General features: G+C 46.1%; 1 protein-coding gene across 1 annotated transcript; it reads right to left on the reverse strand.

The window, feature by feature from the left end:
- Positions 1-1,842: 1,842 nt before the first annotated feature.
- Positions 1,843-11,568, reverse strand: LOC119355577 (probable E3 ubiquitin-protein ligase ARI8). The gene is made up of 15 exons (XM_037622399.1): positions 11,170-11,568; positions 9,181-9,305; positions 8,330-8,432; positions 7,689-7,779; positions 5,736-5,908; positions 5,319-5,423; positions 5,157-5,245; positions 4,421-4,528; positions 4,241-4,331; positions 4,071-4,160; positions 3,396-3,443; positions 3,219-3,290; positions 3,037-3,136; positions 2,832-2,958; positions 1,843-2,516 (listed from the first exon to the last, which is right to left on the reverse strand). Exons 1-15 carry the CDS (start codon positions 11,332-11,334, stop codon positions 2,234-2,236), a joined length of 1,770 nt encoding a protein of 589 aa, XP_037478296.1. The 5' UTR covers positions 11,335-11,568; the 3' UTR covers positions 1,843-2,233.
- Positions 11,569-23,867: the final 12,299 nt, after the last annotated feature.

Raw genomic sequence — 23,867 nt, forward strand, 5'->3', positions numbered from 1 at the left:
ATAGATACATAGTGATGAAGCATCTCACACTGACATCAGACAATAAAAATGTCCTACACACAACACTTTTTGGAAAGTAATAAATTTACCTAGATGCAATTGTTCCTCCATACAACACCACCTCCAGCATGTCCACCTTCAGGACCTTAAGCATATCATCTTCTTTCTGCTCGAGAACAACCACTTCATTGAGATTAGAATCCATATTTTTGATGCTAACCTGTGTGTGTGTATATTAGTCCAATATATATTGTCTAATCCTACTTGAGCTATATGGTTGATGTCCTTTTTTTCTCGGCTTTCCCGTCGTAGTTGAGTCCGTGAAGGACGCAAACCCCGATCAACGCTGCTCGTCAGCTGGCGACCCTTCCACGTCGATGGCCCCTTTGAAGGCGCGCGAACAGTTCGGCCTTGGGATCCCTGAGCTGGGCCGTTGTGGTCGACAGTGTGTTTTATTGCGCCTAGGGCAAGCGCTACAGCGGCCGCCGCGGGCTGCAGCTCGTCAGTTGTTTATGCGCTAATTAAGCCTGAATCCGTGTCGTTCGTCATCCCGATCCCAATCTCTCTCTTTTCCTTTCTCATCAATCTGATCTTTTTTCCTCGAGGTGTCTTGCCGTACCTGTAGGCCTAACTCTTTTCTTTTTCATCCATATTGTGTAGTCCCTCATTCCTTAATTTCTTCCGGCCATAGCAGCAATCCGTGCACGTCCGTTCTCTCATAGGAATCATCTGGCAGCCAGCTTCTGGGTATGTGCAAGTTTTACACGTATATTAACTGGTGTGGTTTGATATAAGAAGTCGAGGTGGTACTAATTCAACATTAGGGAACCCTATGTTAAAACACCAACAAATCCTAGCTCAACTGATCGCTCATATTAGGTTTGGTGCGGAGGTCGCAAGTTCGATCCTGCTTACTGCCAACTATTTTTTGCGTTGTTTCATACAGTAGATGGGCCCGCAAAGTTGGCCCATAGTAACGACGGACGAAAATCTTGTCCACAGCGGATAGATATAGATACACAGGTAAAATAGTACCACCTCGCTTATAGTTTTAAATTTAAACCGAAAGCGTAAATTCACATGAAGAAAGCGTATTGTGACGGTGAATCCGGAGATCCAATCCGTGCTTTATTATTATTAGGGATAGATTATTATTAGGGAGAGATTAGATTAGCCCGTATATTATTACGCTAAAATCTTAGCAAGTTTTTATATGCAATCATCATAATTTACCTGCCATTTTATTGTTCAGAACTTACTTGGTAACAACTTGATGACTTGCCAAACAAATATGGTTTTTATTTTGCTAAGTTAATAATACTTGGGACAATTGATTCTAATTTAGGGAGAATGAATGAAAAAAAGATGACATTTATATCTATACCAATATAAAGACCCAAAAGAGACAGATATAACTGATCTCGGCCATTAAATTAAGTCAATCCAATGACTAGACTACTCCAATGGTGAGCGTTCAACGTGTTTAACATGCAATTAATATCATACCAAATATTGCACTAATCATAAAATAAACACACAAATAATAGGATACCTAATATCCGTGTGCAATTAATATATTGCCTAAATATTAATGTACATGCGCATTTACTAGTGAGAGTAAAAAATCAAGAGAAGGAAAGAGTCAAACGTATATAAGGAAGGTTGGATGGAAGAAGGTGAAATGAAAACCTTGCGTTCTTTTTTAGTATATATAAAGATCATATAGCGGTATTTCAATGATTTGCAGGAATATAATTTAGTACTTTTACTACATTTGCCGGGTCAAGTCAATCCTTCCACATAAGTCCCTTCTACTTCAAGTCAATCCTTCCACATTAGCCGTTCAGTCCAAGAAACTCCCCCTCCTTAAAATTGTCAATGCATTATTGAAAGGTTACAACAGCATTACAACAGAAAAAACTTGTTCTCTGGTGGAGCACACACCTCCTAGTACACCCTACATCAACGAAACAAAACAGAGTTACAGATATAGTTTATGTACACAACGAACTGGATGGTGCCGCGAGGCGGTGCAGTCAGTCAGTGGGCAAACAATGCAGATACAAATCTCGTCCCTTTGTATGCAGCACTCTACTAATGCCTCCTCACTCCAGTAGCCCCAAATATCCTTAGCAACTGCAGTTTTTGCATATGTTGGGTACCACGGCTGTATGACCTGAGAGGATTCTTCTCGATCGACGGAGCTGAGATGTTAAACAAGGACTGACTACTGCTATCGGTGTTGGTGGTCACAAGCCTGGCAGGCCTTGGCCGATCTGGGGTTTACATATGTACACTGATCACACGTCCAAATGTTGCTATCGTCCACACCACGGCTGGAGCTGCCTGATTTGGAGCCAGCAGCGGATGCCCTGTTCTTGCCAGTCTTGCTCTTGCCACCAAGGCTCTTAGAAGTAGTGTTCTTGATGCCCGTGCTTTGGCTAGTGGAAGGTCCAACGTCATTTAATCCAGTCTCCAGTGCCCGGACGAGATTCTCAAAATAATTGCGAGTCACGCTGTAAAATACCCCGCAGGAAAATGTCACAGGAAACGCAGCAGAAAGAGGTACTTAACTGATACTACATGGTTATGGATGACCAAGTCGTCAGTAGAAAATGAATAAGCAGTTCTGCTAATTCTAAAGTCGGCTGAGATTTTCTCAAGCACTTTTCACCAAACTGAAGATTTACTTCTAGATCAGTTGAGACTTAAGAAAATCTCAATCGGCTTAGACAGAGACATAAATGAATGAAGCAAAAAAAAAAACACTTCATAGGTATGCATAGCATCACAGCGAAGGATAGAACATATGTAAAGGTGATCCAAATTACCTAGTTAATCCAGCCAACTTTGTACGGAAGTCATTGAAATCTTTTGAGGGGGACTCGGCTTCAAGGTATATTTGAAGTTCTTTCTCTGCACACTGATGCAGCCGCTCCAAACCTGATTCAGCCTCACCTATATGCATACACACAAAGCAGAAATCAGATGAGTAGGATATGCTTATGTATTATCAATGATAGTAAAACTACAAACCTTGCAGATATTCAAAGAACTGTCTTTTGGCATGTTCGTGCTCTGGGAGGTAATAACCATAAGCATATGTCCACTTCAATACCCTCCTACACTCAACAATCTACATTTCAAAATTAAACCCAGTCACGAGGAAGAAAACTTGAGACCTAAATTTGGGAATAATAACACCCGTGAAGTAATACCTGTAGCCATGCCTCTATGATGAACTTGAGCTGTGACTCAGGTTGACTTTGTATATCACTTAACTTTTCAAGCTGAGAAATATTTGCAGAATTCAGTCTTAGGAGTCCTGGACAGGCTGAGGTAAGCTATAATAAAAGCAGTGAAATGAACAGTGAGTGTCACATATATTCATATACCTTGTCATTCTGCAGACTCTGAAGGTCTCCTAATGCCTTTTGCCTTGACTACATCATGAAGACAAAAAGTGTCAAAGCAATCAGAGTTACGAGATTACGTGTTCTAACAGGTAAAGATATCACAGGAATATTCCTATCACCCTGTCTACACGAAACAGCACCTAAATCAGCATTGACTTGATATCGACATCTCAACACAAGGAGAAAAAATCCTTTATACAAGAAACTGCATTATTGTCAGCATTTCTACAATTGATTATAAATTATTAACAGGTTTAACATTGGACAAATAGGTGAAATTAAGAAGAACGATGCAGCACAATGCCACTTCCATGATATTTGGCGTGAAACAAGTTCGCTATCTCTCCTCTTTTTTAAAGAAAAAAACATAGATTGATCCTCTCAGGCTAGCCAATCAACCAAGAATTCTATCATCTCAGGCAGTTCAAAACTAACACTTCAAAAAATTCTAAACAATTATCTTGCACACTCAACAGAAGTGCCTTATATTTATTTGTCCGCCAAAAATGATGCAAGGATGGCAAAGCAAAAGACAAAAATGGCAAAACCTAGTTAAGCTAACAGAATAATTGTCTACTTCAAAAGGTACAAATCGTCACTATGAATCCTAGTAATGTTCTGTACATGCTGCTTTTTTCATAACGAATAACTTACTGACTGATTAGCTGCCCATCGTTCATAATAATGTGTATATCTCTCAAGGGAGTTCTTCGCCATTTCCCTTCTCCTTTCAGATTCATCATACTGTGACCACAACAAAACAGATAGAACATGTTATTATATCTTTAGGTAATGAAGTGAACATCTAGGATCAGAATCACTACCGCTCCTTCTTGTCTTGCTGCCTCATAACGGTTACAAGCATAAAATCCACCAGTCCTCTCTCCATGCTCCGACCATGAACCAAGACACAGCCTACATTACAATAGCGCAAATATCACTTCAGCTATAGGAGATTTCTAGTGCAAAAAAACATAACACAGAAAAGAAGACTGATTGTATACCAGCAAAACTCAAATTTACATGGAGGTGTGCATGTGATATGCATGCATCCCTGGTTTTTCTCAATAGGCCGCTTGCACTTAGGGCAAGGCTTTGAGTTAGCCAGTATCCTGAAACCATACCCAGCAGTTAGGAAGATAATAGTACAGTTCACACCTGAAAAAAACAAGACTAAAAGATACTCCCTCTGTTCCATAATAGGTGTCGTGGTTTTAGTTCAAATTTAAACTAAAACTACGACACTTATTATGGAACTGAGGGAGTATAATTTTATCAGATCCATCATACAACTGGCCAAATACTTCAAATTTTTACAACTCCAAACATTAATGGTTTTAGAAGATCATCATGTTATTACAATAATAATGACATCCAAGCTAAAAAAAACTCTCCTCGACCCTATCTCTCTCTTCACCTACCTGGTTGGCTAGCATGATCACCACAGCAGGATGCAGTGCGTCCCACCAGGAGATCAAGGACGATTGTCCAACTACCATAAAAAATAACAATCCACGTTATCTAGCTAAAGCTTACAATATCCGCAACACACCCCATCTCATAATAATAATCATAAGACTCTGCACATGCACAATATTGAAGTGATCAAAATGGATACAAGGTGATATAGTGGTACAACTTGGGTGCGGGGGTAGACTATCATTGATTAGCATGCCAAGTGTCGAAAATAATATTCTAGTTCCAGATTGAGAATAAGCAAAGTAAGTCATCCTACAGTACCAATTCATATTCTCAGACTCTGCGCTGTTCTTGAGGATCCACTTTGAAACAGTGGCACAGTCTACTGGACGATGAGCTTCCTCAGTGCACTGCAAGATTTATTTCAGATAGTTTATATTCTGCCTATTATGAGATAAACGAATTAATCGGTCAAATACTCACATTCCAACAGAACCCATATGAACAATTGCAATTAACATCATAGCTGCCACTGCCCACAACAAATTCTACTGCATATTCACATCCAGGAGCAGGACACCACTTTGTCTGTTACACATAGAAATGCCTTTAATCAACAGTATAGTAAAATAAAACATTTATATTATTAGTTCAAGAGTTGGCTAAATATGGCAGTTGATCGTTCTGTTGTCATCCATTACAATTACCAATTAACTACACCCTTTCAAAATGTGAAAACAATTGCATATAAGAATAATGATTGTTGAAAAATATAAACACTACCAAAGTTCAATATTCACATTGTCAACAAATAAATATCTTCATAAATCTGAATATCAGCTCCACATCATTTCATTGTCCATGGTTACAATACCTCTATATCAAGATATAGCAACTTACCTTTCGATTATCCTCAATGTAAGATCTGCGAAGATATCGCCCATACTTTTCCTTATCCTCTTCATTAGCCAGCGAATTAATCATATCTTGTCCAACTGCAGCAGCACAGGACGGATCAGGACATCTCAACATCAGACATCCTGGACCATCATTTATAGCAGTGCTAATGTAACCTGTCAATACACATGAAACTTTAAGCAGTGACATCATAATGTCATAGGTCGATTATATAGCTATTAATGCAAAAGGGTAAAACAAAGTACAGAGAAACACCACCAATCAATCGCACTGAAACTTCTATACGATGAGTCTCTAGTGTAAGTGATCAGCTTCTCCATTTAGGACTAGATTGTTACATCCACAAGCAATGTGGACCTTTCCACGAAAAAGTATAGCAAATCTCATAAGGATGCAACTCATTTACAGTATAACAAAGATGTAACTGATGCTAATCACTTCGAAGACCTTAAGCATGGTGAACATTTGTTTAAGCAAGCTTTTTAGGTAGCCATAACATCTGAGAAATTGAATGCACAGAAGAGCATGCCATGCCAGCAAGTAAAGTGGTTGCAGAAGAATGTAATTACGAGGTATCGTATCATTAACTATCACCACCCCAGTATGCGGCTACAGAGAAATGACAGTTCATGGTTTGTTACAATATGAGAATGAAAACAGAAAGCATGATTCCACACAACAAAGAATTTAGGGTGTGTTTGGTTTCAGTCATGAACTGGAATGACATGGCACATGGGTCGGACCTGTTCCTGGGCCTTGTTCTGCCGTTTGGTATACAACTGGAATGGAACCCACTCGTTCCCACCAAATGAATATTCGGCCCAGATCCGGAACGCAGTGATACCTCCAAATCAGAGGAATCAAGCGGAATCGGTCGCGCACTCCTCTCCCTCTCTCATGTGACGCCTCTCCTCGTCTCTCTTCCTCCCTCGATCTGCACCACCAGGCCTCCTCCTTCAATCTGCGTCGCTGGCCACTCCCACCGCATCCTCGCGCTGGCGCTACTCGCCGTTGTGCTCGGAGCCGCCCTGGCCGCGTCCCAGCCGGGCGCACCTGAGGCGTCCCATTCGACGTCCTTATCCTCAAGGCATCCCCTCCAACGACGGCAGCCGGGATGGCACGGATCCAGCCTTCACCAGGGCAACGAAGGCGGTACGACGACAACGGCAAGCAGGAAATATGCGCCCCCCCCCCCCTATCTGTCTTTCGGGTGGAGTACAGGTAGCAGCAGATCGCGTGGCCGTTGGCTTGTCTGCCTTCTGTCTTTCGATGGTGGCGGAAGGGTCAGTAGCCAGCTTGCTTGTGGTGGCCACACCTGGGCAGCAGCAGCAACGAGGAAGGAGCGGCCGGGGCAGCAAGCAGCGCAAGTAGCAGAGAGGAAGCGGCAGCGTTGGCAAGCATCAGCGCCGGCAAGCACAAAAGCTGGGACAAGTGAAGCAACTGGTTTTTCCTAGCTTGTCATTCCTTGATTAATGCTTCATCTATGTGCTCTGTGTTGAGATTCTGACAAATTTTGATGCCATTAGTACTAGTGTAATCCAGATTTTGGGACTTGATTAATATTTTTTGTCTATTCTTGGAAACAATTTAGTGATGATAAATTTTGTAGACATCAGATTATATGTGGACGATAAATCATTGTGCAATTGAAATGTATTTCGCATAATTTTTGTTAAACATAAAAAGGTTGTAACTGTTCATATTGTACATTTGCATGTTAGAGATACTCTCCAAATCTATTCCATTCCAATTCTCCAAACTAAACGCTGAAATATAACCATTACATTGCACATTTTATCCCCAACCAAACACAGAAACAGAACCAACCCATTCCGGTGGAATGGAACAATGACATTCCATCCCACTTCGTTCTTAAACCAAACACACCCTTAAGGTCCATATACAGAGGAGTGTTTAAAGAACAGATTGACCAACCTCTCCAGCATACACTACAGAAAGGATGTCCACATGCGGCAGCACTCATTGATGCATGGGGGCAATTTTCGAAACAAATTCCACATGCCAGCTGTTATGAAGTGAACAAACTGTATAAGTTGAATATTCAAGAGCATCAAATGTTTTACATAAGCTTTTGTAGAAATTAGAAACCATTGAAAACAGGCAAGAGAAATGGCATAAAAATGGCACATGCGCATGACGCTCACAATGCATAGCAAGTGCAAAGCTACTATTTTCTAATGCATGTACACTGCAAACCTGCAATGATAAAAGCATGTCAGCCGATACCTTTTTCAAACAATCTGAGCTGGTGGCCATGCATACTGATACAAGTAGGTGCTAAGATACTGGGAAGTGGCAAATATGAAAGCCTGTACCAAATAATTGACTGACTACAGTAAGTGTGTTTGTATTTTATATGCTTTATGTACACTTTTTTCAGCATCCACAACTCATCCTACAAATGGTAATGGGGGGAATAGAAATATTGGAAACACTGGGTAGCTCAGAAATGCTTGTACCACAGCAATTCCCAACAACTACTATATGGCTCAAAAAAATGAAATATACTTAGTGAAATGAAAAAATAAGTTCAATTAATTGAGGTAGTGATGTACTTCTCTGTCATTTGGCATTTCAATGCGCTTCTCCGGAAAACCAACAACCTTGCGAACACGTTCTTCATCAACGAACCATTCATCATGCACCTTACTAACACTCCTGTGGGGAAAAACATTAAATGAGAAAGTGGAATTAACAACCGACATAAGATCACAAGGAGATATGAAGTACATATATATGGGCAAGTAGCATTTGATGTATACAGCTATGACCACTTCAGCTAATAGGCTAAAAACCAAAAGCAGTGAAAATAAACTTCCATGGATGAACTATCCATGTGCCAGAAACATGAGTTGGTCTTCAGGTCTTATGGGTTTCACCTCTAGCCTACCCCAACTTGTTTGGGACTAAAGGCTTTGTTGTTGTTGTTGTGGATGAACTATTGCAAACATAACTTGGTATGGAAAAATGACACGGATTCCTAAGTACCACTGTTTTTACCATAATAAGTTGTCCTAACTCACAAAACTAAATGTTATGGAAATGTATTTCGTGACGAATCTAATTATGGAGTCATTCCAGAAATTTTTATATATAGGACAGTCAAACTTAAGTGTTGACAATCATGGATTCCAGAACATCTTATATTTGCAATATGGGTAAGATAAGGATAAATAGCAACTAGATAACCCAGCTTTGCAACACATCTACACCTTAATAACCTGCTGCACGCATATACCTTTTGTGTCCGAATCGGTCAAACATAACTATAGCAATACAGAAATGTAACTTAGGTCTCAGAGTACAAGAATCTAAAAGCCACGGCGATATCCAAGTATCTAACAACCCCAAAAAAGGAGCGGATCACTATAGGGCAAGGTGAAAACAATAGGGCAATGGATGTTACCAGTTATAGCTGCGAAGAAGAGCACATGCTTCCGACTTTGAAATTGAGAGAACGGTTGAAACCCTATTTATGTCATCCTCTTGCCGCTGCTTTATACCAGCTTCACTCAATATGCAGTAATTTTGCTGGTGCACAAAACAAGTGAATGACGATAAGAATAGCAGGGCATGTAGGTCGAACAAGCAATGAGAAACATTGAGCTGAGAGCGATTTATTTCACAAGTCAATATAAATAGTATCAAATGCAACCACTTAAGCGACACATTATGATTACTAAATAAATTAAAACTATTGATGACCAGAAAAATCTAATGCATTATTTAAAGGTAGAACAGTGCTATTCTGACTTGGCAAACAACCTAACCTACTTTTCTAATGCAACTTTGAAGATTGTTGTCCAAGTTTGGCCTAGATGTAGCTTCTCTGAGATACCAGTTTGTGTAGTTTACAGGCTTATGTTGGAATAGCCAATGCTTTTTTAGGAAGCCAAAAGCTGGAATTTGGCTTTCAGAGCACATTATTTAGTTTGTTTCATGTTTGTGAAGCTGGAAGCACAACAGAACAGTACACTTAAGGAACAAATAGTAACTTATCAGGCTATCCTTCCATAAAACATTCCTTATACCTCCAACACATATAGTCATATACCAATCAAAGCAGAGATTGATATCAAGACAGATATCGGAAAGCAACTGAAACTTCTTCACAAGAACTTGGTTGAGTGCACAAGGCAGGGTTGGGCCGGCCTAATGACAGGAATTCTCGATGGTCAGACAGTTGATGGATCAGCAGACGGCAATGCCACTCATCTATGACTATGTAACATGTAGAGTAAAGACAGCAACTAGTGGTGAAAATGGCCAGGGCAATGGATTACCTCAATGGCTGGAAGCTTGGAAAGGAGGCAGATAAAGGTTTCAGGGGAGGGGATAATGACAACTGAAAAGCGAGGTCTGTGTTGCTGGGTCAATAAGGAAGGTAGTGGTATGGAGAGAAGTGGAACACCAAGGAACCACGGAAGCTACTCAAGTTTGCCAGATAATGAAGCTACTCAAGTTAGGAAGTTCGTCGACTAAAACAAGAGGGAAACCCAGGGAAAAGAAGTAACTAACAGATGAACCACTATATCCTAGTGCCATCATCTCTGTTGATGTCCGCCCATAAAAACTTTGCTTTGGAACTGGGAGGAGCTCCGCTAGATTTTGGCAACGTGGTGTGGTACAGCAGGTCAGCAATTCTTTTTGCCATTGTCAAGTTCTAAGTGCCCCATACATCAATAGGTTTTGTACATGGATATGTGGGATAAAAATGACTAGCATTGTATAGACATCCAAAATTTAGACATTGAAGAATTGCATGGCAGCTCATATACTCTGTGATTTGGCATTTAATTAGTAGGGTACATGCATACCGCCCTAGAGCCTACCTTGTTTTGGTCCATCATGACTTTTTTTTTCTTATAACATCATGACTTACCATTTGCTAGTAATTAAACTTTTATGTGAAAAGTTATAAACTACATCCCAAACAAAGTTGTCATCGTAATTCACAATATTGCATTATCTCATTATTTATTGTATGTATACTTTTATGAATTTAGTATTTGCTTGTCTAGGACAAAGTATTGGCAGTCAGGTGGCCAAAATGTATATTATTCGTCAACAATGTTGACTGCGTTATTTATAATCCTGCATCCACCACTGCTCTCACACAAAAAATAAATATTCCCCGGAGGCCCTAGCTTGCACCAACACATATTTATTGAGGATGACGGCCAATGCAAGGGCAAGGCCATTCGCCCGAGCCACAGCCCAGTCTACTAGAGAAGGAAGGCCGTAGCAGCAAGCATAGGAATAGCAATCTCATCGATCGTCTAGATTCACGAAACTACAGTTCCCGCACATTCCCACATCAAAAAGATGGAAACACGAGCTACGCGATTGCGCCACTCCAAGCACACACCCATCCTGGGCGGGAAACCGAGATCACCTGCTGCCGGTGAGAGAGGAGCTCGGGGGAGTCGTCGGAGTCGTGGTCGGCGAAGTCGTAGTCGGCGTCGCCGTCATCGCTGGCGGCGAGCCCGGCCTCCCCGCCGCTGTAGAAGTCGTCGTCCGCTGAGTCGTTGGCGTCGTGCATGTCGTCCTCGGAGTCCATCGCCGCCCCGCCGCCGCCAGCGCTCGCCTCCGCTCGCCGCCGGAGCCTCAGGAGCAGCGCGGATCGGGCGGATCGGAGCGGCGCCCACCACGAGGAGGGAGCAATCGGGCCCGGGGCGCGGGGGCGCGGCGGCGCCCGCGCTGGTTCGGGGCAGAGGCGGGGAGGGAGAGGAGGATGCGCCGGTGTCGGGGGGGTGGGGGGAGTGGGGCGGAATGGGGAGGACGGATTGGTGGGAATGGTGGGTCGGGTGGATTCGCTCGCTCGGCTGCTGCCTACACACGAGAATAGCTAGGAATGCAAGCTTTTTCCTCTCGTTTTCTTACTCCTTTCTCCCCCACTTTGCTTTCGGTTGTTTATCCCTTGTCACCCGTCCTTGTGCGCGTAGTGTTTTTCTTACAGTTCTTTCTCTCCGTGTTTTCAGTTGTCCGTGGGATTTTCTATTGACTTCAGATTCAAAGCTCTTTGGATAATCCAATAAGGGCATCTTCAACACGAACCCTTGATAGACCGTGCGGTTCGGATCGTATCGTGTCATCCAACATGGGCCTATATCGGTTCGTCGGGTGATCCGAACGTACTTTTTTCCACAAATCGAAAACAAATTAAGAGCTTTGCAAGCGTCCGGATCGCTGACCCGCCCGCGTCTGACCGCCCTAGCCCATCCGAAACAGCCACTCGTGCCAACGCGTGTTCTCGCCTGGCAGTTGCCGCATTCATGCCGCTAGAGAGCAGCCGCTCCGGCATTGACACCTATGCAGGACGGGCGTGACCACTCACTGTCGGTATTGAAGCGGCGCGACAGCCGAGTAAAGCTTGGTATTAAGCGGTGCTATCCAACATGCATCGCAAGGTATTAAGTTCATAACAAACAAAATAATGCTTGAAGCGTGATGACATAATGCAGACAAAGTAAGATCAAATAATATGGCCGAACCCCGTCGTTTTAACCTTAGTAGCAATAATACAAATACGTGTCTTGCAAGTCGCCGCCAAGGACGATGCCTGCAATATCAAATCAATCATAACGCCTCAGCAACTGCCCTGCGGATATTTGACCCTCTGTAAGGTTTGTGCAATCCTCATAGAGTATCGGGGGCTGTTATGCACAAGGCCTACTCAAACTCCAGCTAAAAGCTAAATCCGTTTTGCGGAGAAAAGGCATTACTTGAGTCACCTCAAAGCATGTTAAAAGGCCTTGGACAGCATCGCTCAGTCCGTGTTGACGGATCGAACGCTCTGTAGAACCGCACCTATAGGGCGATGTTCGGCGACGATGACGGAATTGTTCACCAGCTCCTCCGTCGCGTCCGGCCAGCCTGCTGTCGCCCGATTATTGGTGTTCGGCGCGGGCGGCGGGACCTCGGCTTCCCTTCATTGGAAGGCGGGATCGGCTCCTTCAAGGTCCTTGGGAGCTCCGGTGCGGCTGATTGGGAGGGCCCTGAAAGTCCGAACCCCCTCCTGTGTTCGCCAGGAGGGACGCATCCTCGTGGTCTTTGGTGACCGAGGCCTCGGCCATGATCTTGTCGCCGCCCTCCCCCGTGTTCGGACGGGGAAGGGTCCTTCGGGACAGCACCTCCCTGTGCTCTTCAGGGACCAGGGGAGGTGCGGAGCGCGACGCGGATCCGCTGTCCGCTAACTCGGCAGGCAGAGAAGTCCCTCCCAAGGTTGGCTCGGTAGGGAGGCCGCGCGGTGGGCCGTGATATCGCATAGTCAGTTTCTGCCAATGAGGGACGGATAAAATGAAGTAAGAAATGTTGAGGTTCATACCTCATCGCGGGGGGCTTGACCCTGGGATCCTTCTCCGGGACCTCTTCGGACGCCACTGACTCCTCGTCGGAGTCCGAACTGTCGGGCAAGACCAACTTGGGTATGCATTGCCTCTTCGAGGCCCGAGGAGGGTGCTCCTCCTCGACGTCTTCGAACGCCGCCGGGAGGAGGCACTTTCCTCCTCGTATGTGTCCTCTTCCCCGTCCTAGGCAGACGGGGCCGCAGTGTCTCTGGCCTTGGTGGCCGGACGACCTCTTGAGCGGAGGCCTTCCCTGGCCTCTGGCAAATCTATCTTCTTATTTCCTTTTTTCTCTGGCGCCTTGTAAGGCTCCACGACCAGCAGCTCCTCTAGGTGAGCTGTCCGAGACTCTTCAGGCAGCAGAGCCAGACTACTGATCTTCTTGGCCTTCTCAAGCCAGCCTTGTGGAGGCAACAAAAAGAAACTTAGATGGAACTTTGTGCAGTATGAGCGTCCGAATATAAATCGGGTAAAAGATATGTTACCTTCTTTGGGGGATTTGCGGCGTCGAGGCCGATGTCTTCTTTCTCGGTCGGCCACTCCTCCTGGGGCTTGAACAACAGCTTCCACACCTTGTCATGGATAGTGCCGAAGAAGTATTGCACGGTGGCCGGGTCCTCGGGCTTGTAAGACCACATTGGAGTGGCCCTCTGCTAGCAAGGAAGGAGGTGGCAACCGAGCATTATCTGGACCACGTTGGTCAGCTTGGCGTCGGTCTCCATCACGTTAGAGATACATTTTTGCAGCATCTTCACCTCGTCGGCGGATCCCGAGTCAAGCCCCTTCTTGGTCCACAAGGTCAATCTCGCTGGGGGTCCGGATCTGAATCTGGAGCCGCCATCCAGGCCGCATCCCGTGGTTCCGTAATATAGAACCACTCTTTCTGCCACACCTTGAGGTGTCGATGAATGTGCCCTCTGGCCATTGAACTTGGGTGAGCTTGCTGATCATCGCTCCACTGCAGTCCGCCTGGCATCGCCGACTACCTTCGGCTTGACATTGAACACCTTCAGCCACAGGCCGAAATGCGGCTGGACTCATAGAAGGGCCAACGATGATGAAGGCCGAGATGTGGAGAAGGGAGTTGGGGGCTAGATCATGGAAGTCCAGCCCATAAAAGAACATCAAACCCCGAACAAAGGGGTGTAGAGGAAATCCCAGCCCCCGGACAAAGTGGGGGAGGAACACTACCCTCTCGCCTGGCTTGGGCGTGGGGATGACCTGACCCTCCTCGAGGGCCCGGTGGGCGATGTCGGCCGACAAGTAGTCGGCTCGCTTTAGCTCCTCGATGTCATTGTTGGTGACAATGGAGGTGTCCCACTTATCGTAGGCACCAGATTTGGCCATGGCCAGAGCTAGGGAAAAGCCGAGAAGGGACCCTCCGTAGAACAGTGAGGCAGGGCGCTGGAGCTCTGGAGATTGGAAAGCGACAGCGAGAGGTGGAAGAAGGCATAGGATGGTAACTGCAGTTGTTCCCCTTTTTATGGGCCGCGGAGAAGCCAAGGGATCCTTTTTCCCCGCCACGGGCCTCTCCACTTCCCGTTATACTCGCGACGTTATGCGTGGGTGGGACAATTGAAATCATTGATCATATCCCCTAATAAGTGGGGCATGATCTCTGCCTTGATGAGACATGCCAACGGAGGGGCGGCCTCGAGCCGCATGTCGAGAACTTCCAGCCGTTCGGTGTTATGACCAGACGCGACCCTTCACCAAAAAGTTGCCAAATGAGGACACTATTCACAATGGAGCGCCTTGGCCTTCGGGGCTAAGTAAAGCCAAATGCTCCGGATTCTGAACACCACACAACTTCGAACATGCACAGGGCAGGACGGAGAACACGCCTGATACGTCTCCAACGTATCTATAATTTTTCATTGTACCATGCTTGTTGGGGATATTACTATCAGTTGAGACCCGCCCAGGAGGGGCCGGGTCAGTTTCAATGGAGGGTTACGCAAGAAGCCCAGTAAACATTCAAGATTGTAGTTTATTAAGTTTTATAGAAGGCCCAAAGGCCTGGGGCCGGCTTAAGGCCCGATATTGTAAGTAAACCGCCGTATGTAAGGAAAGACTTGAAAAGAAAGACATGTAAAGGAAGTCACCGAGCCGGACACGATTATGAGCCGGCCGGGACTCTGTAGGCCACCAGGCGTCAACCCGTGTATATAAGGGGACGACCCGGTGGCAGTTTAGGGCAAGAAACAACCAAGTCGATAACCAAGCCGGCGAGTTGAGCCTCTTGGAGATCGAAACCTCAGCAATACCAACACAACTAAACATAGGCTTTTACCTTCATCGTAAGGGGCCGAACTAGTATAAAACCTCTCGTGTCCTTTGTCTCGATTAACCCCTTTAAGCTTCCTAGTTGCGATGGCCCTACGACTAAGTCCTTTCCCTAGCACATCTGTCGTGACAATTCCACGATAGCTGGCGCCCACCGTGGGGCCAGCGCACGGTGGATTTGAGTTCTTGAAGGGCAACTTTGAAGGGCTCAAGGGATACGCTGTGGGCCGGATGACCAAGAGTGGCTGCGGCAATCTCTACATCGATGACGAAGGCTGGGGCCCCGAGGCCGGCTCGATCGAGTATGGGTAACGAGTCCCCTTCGGCGGAATTCACGTCTTCATCGGCCGGATCGGCGAGTCAGGCCCTGAGCCGGACGTCCACACCAACCTCATCGAAATGGCTCAGCGCGTCGGGTCCGCCCGTGTTCAATCTGTCGTGAAGCATGCCTTCGTAGGCTGCATCCATGGTGGTGAATACTCCGAAGGATCGATGGAAGGCAGGGAGACGGCCATCTGCTCTGATACTGCATCATCAACAGGTGAGACGGACTCGTTGTACCAACTGCAAGACGACATGCTCGGGGGCTGTTCCGATGGCAGCAGTATTCGGGGCCCCCTTGAGCCATAGAATTGGGTCGGAGTCTTCATGGCAGGGACGCAGCCCGGGCAGAACTCCACCGCAGCGACAGCAGCAGCCACCGGGTCGGTAGCTTCCGGGTCAGGAGACCCCACGCGCCCCCCGGCTCAGGTTTTAATGGACCTCATGGATAAGCTGACGACTCTGCTAACCGCTACGGTAGAACCGGCGGATAAAGCCCAGGATGACGCGGAAGTAGCACGCGTGCGGGAGGAGATGGTGCAAGCTAAGGAAAATCTAGCCGCGGAGGAGACCCGGATGGCAGCAGAATGAACAGCTTTGGATGCTCGCGCTCAGCAGCTTCAAGCGGAAACCTTCCGGCTCTTGGTGGATCTTAATGCATCAAATGAGGTGATGAGGAGGAGGCATAAGAAAACTCAATCGCATCTGCCTCTGACGCTGGATCCGAGGAACCTGTTCCATACACCCGGAGCTGGAGGGAGCAACCCGCCAGAGGCAAACCGGGTCACGATGCCCGGTGCACCAGTTCAGCCATGCACCATGGAGCCGCCTCGCATGAATACGGCTCCTCCTCGTTATGTATCAACACCCTCGGGTCACTTCTCTAACCCTGTGGAAAATCTCATCGCAACGTCGGCTCGTTTGGCAGCTCTCGCAATGGAAGGCGACTCGCCAGCGGCAATCGAAACCCGGAGGGTAAGAGAACTACTTCAGACAGCCTTCGCCCAACAGGATGCATACTCATACAGTCGAGATAGGATTAATTCAACTCCTCGCCCAAGTCGAAGCCCGAGTTATAGTAGGCACATGGAGTCTGCAGAGATGTCAAGTAATGCTCAACGCCACCACCGGCCATATCGGCATGAGGCGGTGCGGGCTGGAGCCCTTAACTTGGCGGATCAGGAGAGGATTCGTCAAGAGGTGGAACGGGCAGCTTAGATAGCAGCAGAGCAGGCGGCTCACCAAACCTTTCCAGCTTATCCAGCAACCTCGGTTGAGGCAGGAGTGGCTACAAGAACTGGAGGCGTACCTTGCCTGGTCCCAGCCATACGCAATGAGCGGTTGCCCAAGGATTTCAAGGGACCTCGTAAGGTACCTAACTACACGGCTGCTTACAGCCGGGGGCTTGGATTGAGAGTTATGAGATGGCTATGTAGCTGTTGGAGGTCAGCGATGCTGCAATGGCCAAGTATTTTACCATGATGTTGGATGGAACGGCTCGGACCTGGTTGAAAGGATTACCACCCAATTCCATCGGCTCATGGGCAGAGTTGAAGGCACGGTTCATCCAGAACTTTAAAGACACGTGTAAGCAGCCAATATTGATTGTGGACCTGACCAATTGCAAGCAAGAGGATGGAGAATCTACAACCCATTGGGTGCGCCAGGTCAAGGAGATAATACATTCATCTGATAAGATGGACGCGGGCTCAGCGGTTGTGATGTTGGAGAAAAATTGCCGTTTTGAACCTCTGAAGCAGAAGTTGGGGAGGCTTAAACGTGACTGTAATGACATGGGAACATTGATGGCGGCTCTTGTCAAGTATGCCGATTCTGATACCACCAAAGACCCGGTGTCTGATGAAGAAAAGGCAACGAAGGGAAAGAAGAACGGCAATGGCAAGGGTCACCAGCATAACCCGACAAATCAGGGAGGTAATAAGCATAAGGCTGATGAGTTTGTTGCTAATACTAATGCGCAGGGTGGTAATCAGCTGCGCAAGGGCAGACAACCCCCTCGATCTGGCGGGTCAGGCCCCACCCTTGAGCAGTTGTTGAATGAACCTTGTCCAAGACACGGCACCCGGGAGAAGCCAGCCACCCACTTGTGAAAGGATTGCACGATCATGAAGGCGTTTAAAAATTCAAATGCATTTGATGGGGGTCACGGCCCGGGTGGCGGCTCAGGTGGAGGCGGCTTTCAGGGCCCGGACGCCGGTTCAAGCGGAGGAGGTTTTCACGGTCAGGGTTATCCTGGTCACCAGGGATCAACAGCAGCAACAATCCGGCTATCAGAGCAACCCGAAGCAGTGTAGTAGCCGACGGTATCATGTCTTTACTACCAGTTTATGTAAGAGAGACCAGAAACTCCACAAGAGGGCCGTCAATGCCGTTGAACTGGCAATTCCACGTTATCTACGTTGGTCAGAGCAGCCTATTGTGTGGAGCAGAGAGGATCACCCGCCCCGGGTTGATAATCCGGGTCACTTGGCTTTGGTGGTGGCACCTCAAGTTGGTGGGTACAAGTTTACTAAGGTGCTCATGGATGGAGGCAGCAACATCAACATCCTCTACTATGAGACGTTCCGCCGGATGGGATTGACGTATAAAAATCTTAAACAATCCAACACTGTTTTTCATGGTGTGGTACATAGTAAATCGGCATATCCAGTTGGTAAGATCGAGCTGGAAGTAGCCTTTGGGGATGAGTATGACTCCAGGGCAGAAAAATTAACCTTTGAAGTAGTTAAGATCAAAAGCCCATATCATGCTCTGTTTGGGCGGCCGGCTTATGCCAAGTTCATGGCTCGAGCGTGTTACGTATATTTGCAGCTCAAGATGCCAGGTTACAAGGGCACCATTACAGTCCATGGAAGCAGAAAGATAGCTCTGGAATGTGAATAAGATGATGATGCCTATGCTGAATCTGTTTGTGCAACGGAGGAGTTGAAATTCTATAAGGATCATGTTGACCCGGCGGACATGACGTCATTAAAGAAACCAACAACAGAGCATGAGTCGGAGTTAAAATTCAAATCAGTTGATGACACTAAGATGGTTGACTTTGTGCCTGGTGATTCATCCAGACAGTTCATCATCAGCGCAAACTTGGATCCGAAATAGGAAAGCGCGCTCATCGAGTTTATCCGTGAGAACCGGGACATCTTTGCATGGAAACCTTCAGACATGCCGGGTGTCTCGAGGGAGCTCGCTGAGCACACTCTTAATATCGATCCAAAGTTTAAACCTGTCAAACAGTTTCTCCGGCGGTTCAATGAAGAGAGGCGCAAGGCCATCGGAGAAGAGGTGGCCCGGCTCTTGGCAGCCGGGTTCATTGTGGAGGTCTTTCACCCAGAATGGTTAGCTAACCCAGTGCTTGTACTCAAAAAGAATGGCACCTGGCGTATGTGTGTGGATTACATAGATTTGAACAAGGCTTGTCCGGCTGATCCTTTTGCTCGTCCCCGTATTGATCAGATCATTGATGCTACGGTGGGTTGCGCACGGTTGAGTTTCTTAGATGCTTACTCCGGTTATCATCAGATTAAGATGGCAGTCAAGGATCAAGAGAAGACAACATTTATAACTCCTTTTGGGGCTTTCTGCTATGTGTCTATGCCTTTTGGGCTTAAGAGTGCCAGGCGACTTACCAGCGGTGTGTACAGAATTGTCTTCACAATCAAATTGGGCGCAATGTTCATGCCTATGTGGATGATATAGTGGTGAAATCCATGGAAGAGGAAACCTTGGTCACAGACCTGAAAGAGACTTTTGATAATCTTCGAGTTTACAAGATGATGCTTAACCCGGCCAAGTGTGTTTTTGGAGTGCTAGCCGGCAAGCTCTTGGGTTTTCTGGTGTCTAACCGAGGTATTGAAGCTAACCCGGAGAAAATCAAGGCAATTACATCTCTAGCCAAACCAACCTGCGTCAATGATGTTCAACGACTGGCGGGTCGTGTGGCCGCTTTGAGTCGGTTCATAAGCCGGTTAGGGGAAAAGGCTATGCCTCTGTATCAGTTGATGAAGAAAACAGATGTTTTTGTTTGGAGCGATGCTGCGAACGCCGCTTTTGAGGATCTGAAGGCACAACTGGCTGAGCTGCCGGTCCTAGCTGCTCCAATTGAGAAAGAGCCGCTATTGTTATACGTGGCTGCCAACTCATGGGTTGTTAGTGTGGCTATGGTGGTAGAGCGCAAGGAGGCTGGCAAAGAGCATCCGGTTCAGCGGTCGGTTTATTATGTCAGTGAAGTGCTAATTGAATCTAAGCAACGGTATCCACATTGGCAGAAGCTTGTTTATGGGGTGTTCATGGCAAGCCGGAAGCTTAAGCATTACTTTCAGGGACATCCAATCACTGTGGTTAGCTCTGCTCCTTTGGGAGACATTATTCAAAACAGAGAAGCCACGGGGCGAGTTGCCAAGTGGGCAATTGAGCTTGGGTCTCATGGGCTGAAGTATGTTCCACGCACTGCAATTAAGTCTCAAGCCCTGGTTGACTTTATCAATGACTGGACAGATATGCAGATGCCAGAAGAGAAGCCAGACAACACATATTGGACTGTTCATTTTGATGGATCCAGGCAATTGGAAGGCTCGGGGGCTGGAGTTGTATTAACTTCCCCATGAGGTGATAAATTTTGTTATGTGTTACGATTGATGTTTCCATGCACTAACAATGCAGCAGAGTATGAAGCATTGCTCCATGGTCTTCGAGTGGCAAAGGAGATGAGCTTGAGCCGGGTCAGATGTCTTGGTGACTCAGATCTAGTGGCTCGGCAAGTATCTGGCAAGTGGGATTCCAAAGACCCTCTCATGGCGGCTTATCGCCGAGAGGTTGATGCTGTTGCAGGATATTTTAAAGGTTATCATGTGGAACACATTGACCGTCGAAAGAACGAAGCAGCTGATGCTTTAAGCTGGCTGGGGTCTCAGCGTAAGCCAGTACCACCCAACACCTTTTTAGATTTTTTGCATAACCCCTCTGTCAAGTTGCCCACAGAAGAAGATTTAGCTGTTCCTGACCCAGAGGCACAGTTGGTGGCGGCTCTTCATGTCATGCCAGATTGGACGGTGCCATTCTTGGCTACATGACCCGGGGAGAGTTGCCAGCGGATGAAACTCTGGCTCGGCAGATAACTCGGCGATCTAAGTCCATGACAATTTCGGATGGAGAGTTATTTCATCGCAGTGTTTCTGGAGCGTTTCAACGGTGTGTTTCCCCCGAAGAAGGTCAAGAAATCCTTCGTGAGATCCATGAAGGCGATTGTGGTCATCACGCCGGGTCAAAATCTTTAGTGGCTAAGGCGTTTCGTCACGGTTTTTACTGGTTGACGGCTCATGCTGATGCAGAAGATCTGGTCAGTAGATATGATGGATGTCAAAAATTTGCACGACGAGCGCATGTGCCGGCTCAAGAGCTACGGATGATTCCAATCACTTGGCCGTTTGCAGTCTGGGGGCTTGACATGGTGGGACCTTTCAAAAGGTCTAAGGATAAAAAGACACATCTCTTGGTGGCTGTTGATAAGTTCACCAAATGGGTTGAGGCAGAGCCTATGAGTAAGTGTGATGCAGCCACGACGATTCAGTTCATGAAAAAAGTAATCTTCCGTTTTGGTTTTCCACACAGTATTATCACAGACAATGGCACTAATCTATCCCAAGGGGCTATGGAAGAATTTTGTCACCGAGAGCACATCCGGCTTGATGTTTCTTCTGTAGCTCATCCTCAATCCAATGGTCAAGCTGAGAGAGCCAATCAGGAAATTCTGAAAGGGCTAAACCCCCGGCTTATGGTTCCTTTACAGCGAACGCCGGGTTGTTGGGTAGAGGAGTTGCCTTCAGTGTTATGGAGCATCAATACTACACCCAACAGGTCTACGGGTTACACACCCTTCTTCATGGTTTATGGAGCAGAAGCAGTATTGCCCAGTGACATCCGTCATGACTCGCCCCGTGTGGCGGCTTATGCTATTATATTATCATTCTTGGATGTTTTATAATCATTTTATAGTCATGTTATATCATTTTTGGTACTAACCTATTGACATAGTGCCCGGTGCCAGTTGTGGTTTTTTGCATGTTTTTTACATCGCAGGAAATCAATATCAAACGGAGTCCAAATGCAGCGAAACTTTTTGTGGATTGTTTTGGACCAGAAGACATCCAGTGGGTCGGAGAAGCACCCGGGGGTGCCCCGAGGGGGCCACAACCCACCAGGGCGCGCCTAGGTGGCCTCCCGCACCGCCTCTTTGCTCTATAAATACCCCAATATTCCAGAAACCCTAGGGGAGTCGACGAAAATCAATTCCGGCCGCCGCAAGTTCCAGAAACCACATACCCAATCTAGACACCATAACAGAGGGGTTCATCATGCCCATTGCTACCTCTCCAGTGATGTGTGAGTAGTTCTTTGCAGACCTACGGGTCCGTAGTTAGTAGCTAGATGGCTTCCTCTCTCTCTCTCTCTCTCTCTCTCTCTCTCTCTCTCTCTCTTTTGATTCTCAATACAATGGTCTCTTGAAGATCCATATGATGTAAATCTTTTTGCGGTGTGTTTGTTGGGATCCGATGAACTTTGAGTTTATGATCAGATCTATCTTTTTATCCATGAAAGTTATTTGAGTCTTCTTTGATCTCTTATTTGCATAATTGCTTATAGCCTCGTATTTCTTCTCCGATATTTGGGTTTTGTTTGGCCAACTTGATCTATTTATCTTGCAATGGGAAGAGGTGCTCTGTGATGGGTTCGATCTTACGGTGCTTGATCCCAGTAACAGAAGGGGAACCGACACGTATGTATCGTTGCCATTAAGGATAACAAGATGGAGTCTATTTCTACATAAATAGATCTTGTCTACATCATGTCACCGTTCTTATTGCATTACTCTGTTTTTCCATGAGCTTAATACACTAGATGCATGCTGGATAGCGGTCGATGTGTGGAGTAATAGTAGTAGATACAGGCAGGAGTCGGTCTACTAATCTTGGACGTGTTGCCTATAATGATCATTGCCTGGATATCATCATGATTTTTTGAATTTCTATCAATTGCCCAATAGTAATTTGTTCACCCACCGTTTGCTATTTTTCACGAGAGAAGCCACTAGTGAAACCTACGACCCTCGGGTCTGTTCTTTATTATATTTGACTTTGCGATATATTTTTATTTGCTTTTATTTTCAGATCTATTAAACCAAAAATACAAAAATATCTTGCTGCACTTTATTTTATTTGGCTTTTGATCTATCAAATTATTACAACTTTCTCACGACCTTTTGCCAATTTCTAGCGCCGTTACCCGAAAGGGATTGACAACCCCTTTATCACGTCGGGTTGTGAGTATTTGTTATTTGTGTGCAGGTGTTGTTTATGTAGTGTTGCTTGGTTCTCCTACTGGTTCGATAACCTTGGTCTCATCACTGAGGGAAATACCTACCTTTGATGTGCTGCATCATCCCTTCCTCTTTGGGGAAATACCGATGTAGTTCTAGCAGACATCAAAAGGAATTTCTGGCGCCGTTGCCGGGGAGGATCAAGTCAAGGTAGTCCCCCAACAACTCGCCAATTTCTGGCGCCGTTGCCGGGAAGACATCATCAACATCTACCAGGCTCCTAATTACAAATCTCATCTCCTTGCAATTTACATTATTTGCCATTTGCCTCTCGTTTTCCTCTCCCCCGCTTCACAAAAAAATTCCTTTTTTCGCCCTCTTTTTCGTTCGCCGTTTTCTTGCCGGATCTATCCTTGTTCTTTCTCTCTAGTCGTAATGGCTAGCGTGTCTACTCCTCCTTTGTCACCAGATTTTGAAGTTTTATACTTCAAGCAACGACAAGGAGAAAATTTGAAAGATGCTTGGTATAGGCTAATGGAATCTTATCGTGTTTGCAACCTAAAGGGAGACGCAAAGATTTTACTTCGTAATTTTTACATAGGATTGGCTTTGCATCATAGACAACTCTTAGATTTTTCCACTCAAGGGAATTTTATCGAGCTTGATGCCAATGCTGCCTACGAAATTTTAGAAGGAATTCTGGGGGTTCCACCTCAAAAGAAGGGGTTTTCTTTCACCCTAGAGGGAGTTCAAATGTTGGACAAACTTGGTGAGGGAGTCCTGGATTAGGGGGTCTCCGGACAG

Source organism: Triticum dicoccoides, chromosome 2A (genome assembly GCF_002162155.2).
Source record: "Triticum dicoccoides isolate Atlit2015 ecotype Zavitan chromosome 2A, WEW_v2.0, whole genome shotgun sequence".
NCBI classification, from domain to species: Eukaryota; Viridiplantae; Streptophyta; class Magnoliopsida; order Poales; family Poaceae; genus Triticum; species Triticum dicoccoides.